Here is a 9702-nt window from a genome sequence, read left to right as displayed (position 1 = left end):
GTCACTCCGAACAGGGATGAAACCATTTGCGAGGGGCACTCCCCGTCCGGCCGCCGGAGAGCTAGGCCAAGATACTGGTGTGGTTGCCGTTCAGCCGCGAGTTTTAAAACAATCAACAATAATCCACAATTCAACAGAAAACATCGCGGACAGGTACAGGTTTCGCATACATGTGCGAAAGTTAAGGAGCTTTCAAGAAAATCGCTAGAGAAGCGACAAGAAATGCGGAATTTAAAAGTGAAAGACAGGAAGGCAGTGCTGACAGACGGTGGCACCACTCTACACCCCGCTTCACCGTTTTCACGAAAATTGCGACGAATTAAAAGCATTTAGCAGCTACTTTATGGGCAGTGTTTCGCTGGAAGAGAACAGCCCAGAGGGAGAGCACGGCACGGTGTGCTGCTCGCGCTGCAGGAAAGAGAGAGGGAGAGAGAAGTAATCAGGTGGAAGCAGGAAAAGGTGGGCGGGGAGGGGGCGGAAGTAAGAAAAAGAGAGTGGGGCGTACATATGAAGATTGAAGAAAGAGGGAAATAGAAGGTGAAAGACAACAGGCTAAAGCAGTGGCCCCAGGGGTGGTGGAAAGGGGAGGGGGGTGATGCGCGACCTCATGCGCTTCGGCAGCGCGAATTTGCATTCGGCGACCAGAAAAGCTGTCGCCGTCGGGAGTGATTTCTGAGAAGGCGTTTCCTATATCGTGCGGTGCACAGCCCTCCTGCAAGTCGCTGCAGTTTATTTTGCGGCCGTTAACAAGCGAGAACCCCTCTCTGTGTCCCACCCCAGCACAGAGCCCCGCTGGCCCAGCCGGGTCCCACGGGGGCCGATCTCTATACATTGATTCAATCATCAACAAAAAGAAAAGAAGACAATTTCCCTTTCGTTTTTCCTGGGCTTGTCAAAAGTCAACATGTAAGCAAAGATAACAGCAGTGTCACTGAAATAATATTTGAAAATTCGTGAGCTATATACACGGAAAAACAATACCTAATTTAAGGAAAGTGGAAAACTTTAAAAGATTCCTCTGATTTGCGGAAATCTAAAAAAAGGGGATATTTCCCTCATTTTCAGAGAAGATTTCCTTCAAATTATGAGGAGTTTTTTCTCAAACATGGAAGTCTTCAAATTTTTTCCCTTTTCCTCTAAAAATCAGACAATATTTTTACCGTGTACGAGGCGGGAGGTAATAAACAGTTTCCGATAATTTCACCCAAAACCTTTAACGTCAAATTTTCCGGTGCGTGCGATATTCCACTGGCGCATGCGGTCACACTGCTGGATTTGTTTTTCCCGTTTTACTTTTTATTTTGAAACCATCTGCAGAGGTCTGGATGAGTTCGCCACCAGCGTGCGGTACTGGGCATCGGGTATTAAACACGGACTCCTCTCGGGTTCAGAAGGGCACAAAAAAGAGGAGTGGAAGAGGAGAGCCGAGGTAGTAATGAGGTGGCATGGGTACGCACCTTCTACCCGCCGGCGGTGTTTAACGACAGCGGCGTAGCAGAGGGCGAGGCGCGCAGCGGACCAGGGCTACGCCACCGCCAGTGTTTACGATCCGAGTGTTATGTCTTGTTTCTCCCGGGAGGGGCCGCCGGAGGAGGCCGGAGCCAGCGACGGAAGAAGAGAGAGAGAGAGGGGCTCTAAGCAACGATGATGCCCCCGTTACGAACGCAGTCCTTGCCGCTGCGAGCGGGGGAGGCCGTGGTGTGGCGGTGGGCGTGAGATATTAGCGGGTATCAGAGACGCACCAGAGAGAGGGAGAGACCGGGGGGGGGGGGGTATCTCGGAGTATCTCCTTCCTCATTAGAGCCTGGCTTCTGCTGGAAACGACCGGGAGCACGGACCACCGAATCAATTTGGACCTGGCTCCGCGTCCCAGAATTATTTATTTACTCATTTGCATTCGGTGTTATTTACACTTCGATCCGTAAAAGAGGTCATGCTCGCGGAGGTTGTCAAACCCGCTAGGCGACGAAGTAATGCTGACCGCTCTGCGACTAAAGCTAGAAACAATACGACAGTTCAAACTGTAAAACTAAAGTCGTACAGGTTTTAAACTGTCGAAAAAGAACAAATTATACAGTGATCGTGTTTTATTTTCGTGCCTCTACAGAGACGTTAAATATCTACATCATCATTCGGAAATATGCAAAGCCATTAGCACGTTTCCAGTGTGCATTCCCTGAGTACCCGACTTGCCCCACGCAGTTCAGCTTTTGTTGTTAGGACACCTCGCAGTGCCCCTCAGGGGGACGCCTCTGGTCTCTTGTCATAGAAGAGGAACATACGCCGCTCGACTGCTTGACGGTCCTCCAGACCCAAAAGCTCCGGCCACCAGACCCCCCTATAACCCAGTTTCAGGTCGGGGTCGCCTTTCCACAACACGCAGAACATAATTGCGTTTTCACGGCGCGAGTATTGTGGGCCACGCGCGGCCGCGCCACGCCACGCAGGGCCAACACCGGCTCGCCTCAAAAGTGCTAAAAAGGGACTGGATAACGTGTTTTACGCTTCATTGTGTGGCTTTCTATAATAATTACTTCTCCAGTTTCCTCTCGGGCCGCTAGACTCGCTCGCGGCGCAGAGGAAACAGCCCCGTGCGCTCTACGCTTCAAAATGCCCATATATAGGCGATCCAGCACAACGCCTTCAGTTTTCGGCGGGCCTCTGCTGCGGGCTTCACTGCCTGCACAGGCAGTTCTCTCTTTCTTTTTCATACCGTGTTTTTTTTCTCCGGCGCCGTCTTTGGCGCCGGACGCGGGGGCGCACTGCGTAAGACCTACAGCGATTTGTTTTTCTTTTTGCGTTCATGACCCGTCTCTATATTAGGCCCCGCGGCAAGCGTGGCGTAAATTCGTCAGCAGCAGCACTGCCGCTGCTGGTCGTGTTCCTCGAGACCAGCTCATCACCGCGTGGGGAGAGCGGGATAATCCTCCGACAGTCTCAGCCCGGCGGTTGGAGAGAGTGAGAGAGACCTTTGTGGGAAGTAAAACTAACCCTCTCTCGCCCGGCCCTGCCCCTCTGCCGTTGCGTTTGATGGCGGACTGATTCCAACCACGGAATGGAGAGGGATCATTAATGCGAAAAATGACGCGCGTTATGCGCGTTCCTGCGGTGAGGGGTCCTGGGGTCGCCAGTGGCGGACCTTGTGGGAGTGAACGAGAGAGACTCTGGGTCTCGTCATCTCCCTCGGACGCATTGTGAGCAGCAGTCTGTATGTGTCTCTCTCTCCTTCAGCCCGCGCCACTGTGTGAAGTGCAGCAGGGAGGCAGCAGGGCGCTGCCAGTGGTCAGCAGCAGAGGCGCAGCCTCGGCCGACACTTTCCTCAGGACGTCGCAACAGGGGCAGCAAAATCTGCTCGAGATTCTGTCGCTGCAGCCGGAACAGCCAGATCAGCAGGAGCCAGAAAGCGGCGCAAGGAAAAATAGAAATAAAAAGCGGGCCACAAAATGTCGCTTCAAATTTGTATGGTGCCACTGGCAGAGAATCGAAATCGCACAATTGCTCACCTTACGATGTGTCTGAACGAGGCAAAAATCATGTACACACAGAAATACAAGAAACCAAAACATACACCAAATTACTCTCTGACACATGAAAAAGAAAGCGTGTAGTCACAAGCGGACTGTATACAGTATACCGCATGACCCACGAGCTCCTGACTGAAGCTAGATGAAAAATACAAGACAGGACAGGACACAGCACGTTGGCAGTTTAGCAGAAAAGTCTTTTATTTAAGCACAAGTTTTAAAATACAGCAATGTTAAACAACAAAGACAGAATATTCATTTCAAAAAAGTTACTAGTATAGGATGAACACAAGATTAAAACAAAACACTTTAAGGTACACGAACATGAACGTAAAATTGTAAAGTAATCATTTGAAAAGGCCTGCAGATTCATGGAGTAACAGGCCTGTGAGCATCTTAAGCGATAGCACAGGCATCATTCCAGTGTGCACTCAAAACTGATCACGCAGAGCCCATTGCCTGCACAAATTTCTGTCTGCGTACCAAGGTAAAATAAAAGGGCTACTCTCCAGTATACGTCCGGTGATCTCTGCGCAGGTTACAACTGTGCGAAAATTTATTTTTGCAAACAGTACACTACAAAGGCTTCTCTCCAGTGTGCGTTCGGAGATGCTTGCGCAGACTACCACTCTGCGAAAACTTCTTTCTGCACAAAGTACACTCAAAAGGCTTCTCACCAGTGTGCGTTCGGAGATGCTTGCGCAGACTACTACTCTCCGAAAATTTCTTGTGGCACACAGTGCACTCAAAAGGCTCCTCTCCGGTGTGCGTTCGGAGATGTAAGCGCAGACTACCACTCACCGAAAACTTCTTGTGACACATAGTACACTCAAAAGGCTTTTCCCCAGTGTGCGTTCGGAGATGTGAGCGCAGGTTAGAACTTTCCAAAAATTTCTTGCTGCACACAGTACACTCAAAAGGCTTTTCTCCCGTGTGCGTTCGGAAATGTGAGCGCAGGTTAGAACTTTCCAAAAATTTCTTGCTGCACACAGTACACTCAAAAGGCTTTTCTCCCGTGTGCGTTCGGAAATGTCTGCGCAGATTTTGATGAGCCGAAAATTTCTTGTTGCACACAGTACACTCATAAGGCTTCTCACCAGTGTGCGTTCGGAGATGAGAGCGCAGCGTACAACTTTCCGAAAATTTCTTGCTGCACAAAGTACACTCAAAAGGCTTTTCCCCAGTGTGCGTTCGGAGATGCTTGCGCAGACTACCACTCAGCGAAAACTTCTTTCTGCACAAAGTACACTCAAAAGGCTTCTCACCAGTGTGCGTTCGGAGATGCTTGCGCAGACTACCACTCTCCGAAAATTTATTTTGGCACACAGTGCACTCAAAAGGCTCCTCTCCGGTGTGCGTTCGGAGATGTACGCGCAGATTGTGATGCGCCGAATATTTCTTATTGCATACAGTGCACTCAAAAGGCTTCTCACCAGTGTGCGTTCGGAGATGAGTAGAAAGATTGCACCTTAGAGAAAATGCCTTGTTGCATGCAGTACACTTGAATGGTTTCTCTCCAGTGTGTTTCCTCATATGATTTTCAAGATGGTTTCGAGAATCAGCTTCGTAAAAGCAAACGTCACATCGAACAGGCATGGTGATGGTGTTGAATACCGTAGTTTCTGCAAAAGAAAGAAATGTCTTTATTTCCATGTGTACGATATACAATTTTTGGTTGCAAGTTGCGGCAAGTTACAAGCAGAGGTCAAGAAAGCGCGTTGTATCTGCCCGACCGATTGCAAACTAAAAACCCAACAATGTACTAAGTACACAAATAAAAGAGTGAGGAGGGAGAGGGGACTTCACCCTCTGGTAGAGACAGTCTTTGGGGGTCTGTCTAAAAACTAGCCCACAGGGCTAAGAAATATACAGTCCCCTCGATCAGGCCACAAAAGCCAATCCGCGCCCAGTCTTGAGCGCAGCGGTGGCGTGGCGTAGCGGCGGTGGACTGCCAGTGCTTCGCTGCGAGCTCTACGCCCCCCCCCCACCTCTTCGCCCCCAACCGCCGCGTGCGGGGAGGGGGCAGGGCAGAGATGCCCAAAGACGCCAGCCACACTAAAGGGCCCGCTCTGTGCTATATAGAGAGTGAGGAGGGGGGAGCGGACTTTGCCCTGTAGTAGAGACAGTCTTGGGGACTAAAATAAATATGCAAAGCCAGCATGAAATACAAGATATAAGCGTACGCAGAAATACGCGAACCCCAATTGGCCGAGGACCAGCTTTGGAAGGTCTGGAGGGGAGGGAGAATGTTCTGCGACAGACGGTTCGGTTCTCAGCCGCCGCTGCACGGAGGGTCGAAGTGATCCGCGGACTTCCGTCACCACAACAGCACAGGTCGGAGGGACACGGTTTTGTTCCGCATGTCGGGTCGGGTCACGTCGAGCCGGATACGTACAGAGGACCGCAACGATGCCATTCGCCATTCCCCTCTTCACCACCACGATCCTTTATCGGGGAACTTTGAGTCAGGCCAGGCCACGTGCTAGCAGTTCAACGCGTTTGATTTGACGCACTGAATTCACCGATTAGCCGTTATACGGCCACGCAAGGCCGGCCTTTGACGCTATGTAAAGCTGCTGCTCCAATTCCAAGGAAATATTCTGACCTCATCGCCGTCGAGCCGCCGCCCATATCTGCCACCTGCCAACGGCGGCGGCGCCCACCTGTTGTGGGAGCGACCCGTCAAGGAGTGTCGCACAGCGCGTGTGGCACCCAGCACCCCGCTCCCGCACCTGCGCTTCTGCACGTTACATCGTCCAAAACTATCAATTTCGCTCTACAGCAGTTCTTTCTTGCCTCTTCTCTCGGCTACTCGTTGTCGCGCGGGTGTTTCGGCGGCGTGTCGCTGGTGTTAGGCCGCGGTGCGGCGCGCGATGGCAGCACCTGTTTTTCCTCCTGCGGGCATTACCTGCCCGATGACCTGCGGGCGTGGCGGGGCGTGGCGGGGCGTGGCGGGGCGTGGCACGGCGGGGCGGCCGGGCCGCACGGCGCTTGAGTGGAGAGTGCTGCTATCCCGCGGGTCCAAGCCACGCCGCTAGGGGCAGGGAGGAGGAAGGGGGGTGAGGGGGCAGCAGCAGGACCCGCCGCGCTGTGGTCTCCAGCAGTTGATGGGATGCGACCACGACGGGCCGCGCCACGCTGCAAGAGCCTCTCTCTCTGTCCCTCTCTCCCCTTCTCTCTCTGTGTCTAGGATGCGGCCACGACGACACGCCACGCTTCGCCACGATGGAGTCTGCGCGCTATGGTGCTGCCGCCGCTCGGGACGGGACCACTTTGTGACCAGTCCGTGACCACCCCACCTCGTGCCTCGCGCCCATGGGAACGCGCTGCTGGCAGCCTGCTGCAGGCGGTGACCCCCACCCTCCAGGTGACCCCGCGCCGCGCCGTGCTCAGCCTGCTGCCTCTCCGTCCGTCCCGAGATGCAAACGCCCTCTCAATCGTCGATAAGTCCCTTTATCTGGATGACACGCTGCCGTATGGCAGCTAGTCACAAAAAAACACAGGTCAAACGTCCCCCATCAAAAAAGCACTAAAGTTTTAGTGAATACAAAGCCCTTTACGAAGGCACCTTACTTTAGCACCTTCAAAATGTCAGAATTTCACTAAAATTTTGAGTAGACTTTTCCTCAAAATCTGAGTTTTCCTCAAACAATTAAAGTTTTCCTTTTTCATCAAAAAATCAGAAATTAATTGTTGTTACCGTGCGCGAACGGAAATATATTCAACAGAGAGAGAGAGAGAGAGAGAGAGAGAGAGAGAGAGAGAGAGAGGGGGAGAGAAAACACGCGCCAGTGGAGTGGAGGCCATGATCACACTGCTGTAATGACACGGTGGATCGGTGCCAGTCCATTCTCGTATCCTCACTCCGCTGTACGCGCTCCATTCATACGGCCTATTCTGGCGTGTACGCATCGCGCAGCTACCGGACGAATACCCTCTCCTGCCCATACCTATACTACAGCCGGTCAAGACCAGGAGCCGCCGTCCATTTCCATCTCTCTCTCTCTCTCTCTCTCTCTCTCTCTCTCTCTCTCTCTCTCTCCATTCATTGGGAGCTCCCGTCCTCCGCCCCAGCTCACGCCTGCCAAACCCATTCATTCCTTCAATAAGAAGTGATTTCCCCCCGCGCGGCCGGTCGCCTCCGGTGCGCTGACGCCCATTACGCCTGGATTATATCGATCAGCAAGGGAACGCATATTACAGTCATCTACACAACGTTTTTATTTTCATTCGCTTTTATAAAATAAAAATAACAATCAATTTGAAATCCGATATACCACGTCTGTCGACGTTGAAATCGCTTTTACCTTTGCCGGGTGCACCCCGCCGCATACCGTCAGCACAGCGCGGCCACACCTGGCAGACACACGGCGCGGTGTAGCGTGCCCCCAGCGGGTCGAGTTTGTCTCCCGGTAAACCTCAGCAGTCGTATATATAATCAGACTAATGCACATGAGCACATGGCCGGCGCAATGTGCAATCATACCGTAAGGGGCCAGCGGCAGGATACGCGTCGTGTGGCCTGCCTCAATGCCGAGCCGTGTGCATGGCAGAGACACCGCGCCCGTCACAGGCACTGCCGTCAACACTACACTGAGGTCTTGGATCAAGTACTTTGCACACTGTACTTTGATCCTAGGTTAGGATCGGTTAGGTTAGGTTAGATTGTGTCAAGGTATATGTACTTGAAAAATATCGTATCGAGTACAGTGTACTTCGTCGAACAACACAGTGTTTTGCGTTTTTTTGGCATCAGTGCATAAATTATGCGTAATTGGACGCCAAGCATAAATGCTACTAAGCACACATACCTTTCAGAGACGCTTGATTTTCAAAATAAAACTTTGCTGATCTTAAAAAAAGAAATACAGTATATTCCCGGTATATTTTGCTGAATTCCAAACAACAATGACAAAATGGGAAGATATGAATCCGAGATAAATCACGGTTACTGTCGGAAAAATATCTAGGATTTGACGAAGAAGTAGTCGTCTGAATTAAATTGCCAAAGTTGACGAGGCGTGTAATGTCTAAGTATCGAATGGAAACGCAGCTTCTTTACCGGCCGTTACAACTTGAAATTCCATAGGAATTCCAAAATGTTGTTGAGGGTAAATCTTCATGATATCAAGAGAAATTTTTTTAACAGTGTGAAGGGCGTCAACCGCACCCTGCAGCAGCCCCCGTCCGGCCGTGCGTCTCCGGAGCTCATCTCCTGCTGCGGGCGCGCGCATGTGTGCCCACATATGTATGCACAGGATGCAATGCAATTAATGTGTGTCCTAACGTGGACCTGCTCTACATGGTCAGGCGGGGCCGGAGGACGGGCCGGTGAGGCGCGGGGCGCTGCGCGGAAATGATGTGTTTCGTGCGAAAATGGCGAGCCTGACGACTATACCGTAGCGACCTGAGACTGCCACGACGGCGACCGCAAAACAAAATCATTTCGCACAGACAACGGAGCAGAGTGCCAACTAATGCAACTACTGTTCTAGTGTGGTGCCTGGGGGCGCGCGGACCAGACGAGGTCACGAACCCCAGACCTTTGCGTAGGAGCACCAAAAACGGGTTTCCGAGCACAAACTTGTACGTCTCCAGGGCGCGGCGGCGGCGGCGCTCTCTGAGGTGCTGGCGGCTCTGCGCGGCGGCACAGACCCACCGGCAGCCAGTTGCATTTCGTCACGTACCAGCTTCCTCTTGAAAACGGACGAGAGCAGAGCAAGATGAGAGGAGGCCGAGGAGGGGGCCCAGCCCCAGCGCACCTGCTGCAGCAGCGGAGCGCGGGCACGGCGCGGAGCCGAGCAGGGTGCGAGGAGGGCCTCCGGGGGCGGGAGGAGGGGGGCCTTGAGGCCCAGCGGCAGTGTGTGTTATTTGGTCGTCACCTCCATCATCATTTTCTCCCTTACTCTCTCTCTTTCTCTCCGGGCCTCCCGGATGCCGCACACGTCCCGCGCTCCCGCCGTCGTCGTCAGCGCCTCATCGCAGCGTATGATTCGATTTGATAATCAGACCGGAAGGACGCAGAGGAGGAGGGGGGCCGCTAATGGCGATTAATTAATTTTAAGAGGAAAGGGGCGCGCAGCGCGCATTCTCTGTCGTGCTGAAGTCCCTGGGGGGGATTAACGACTGCTTAGGGGAGGAGGAAGTTGAAAAACATACAAGAATAACACTAGGGCTA

The 9702-nt window shown here is 52.4% G+C and overlaps 1 protein-coding gene across 3 annotated transcripts in view; it reads right to left on the bottom strand.

Moving 5' to 3' along the window:
* LOC113208200 (oocyte zinc finger protein XlCOF6-like) overlaps nucleotides 1-9702 on the bottom strand; it is a 66427-nt gene that overhangs the window by 26022 nt on the left and 30703 nt on the right. The window contains exon 2 of one of the 3 annotated variants that reach the window (XM_026425105.2): nucleotides 3701-5146. The exons of the other annotated variants lie outside the window; for them this stretch is intronic. Within the exon in view, the coding sequence (XP_026280890.2) occupies nucleotides 4101-5120 (1020 nt within the window). The 5' untranslated portion in view covers nucleotides 5121-5146 and the 3' untranslated portion in view covers nucleotides 3701-4100. Of the gene's footprint in view, nucleotides 1-3700; nucleotides 5147-9702 lie in introns of those variants that run through there. 3 annotated transcript variants of the gene reach the window in all.

The sequence above is a fragment of the Frankliniella occidentalis genome, unplaced genomic scaffold (assembly GCF_000697945.3).
Source record: "Frankliniella occidentalis isolate FOCC.00 unplaced genomic scaffold, Focc_3.1 Scaffold30, whole genome shotgun sequence".
NCBI classification, from domain to species: domain Eukaryota; kingdom Metazoa; phylum Arthropoda; class Insecta; order Thysanoptera; family Thripidae; genus Frankliniella; species Frankliniella occidentalis.
This window is presented reverse-complemented; position numbering and strand designations above follow the sequence as displayed.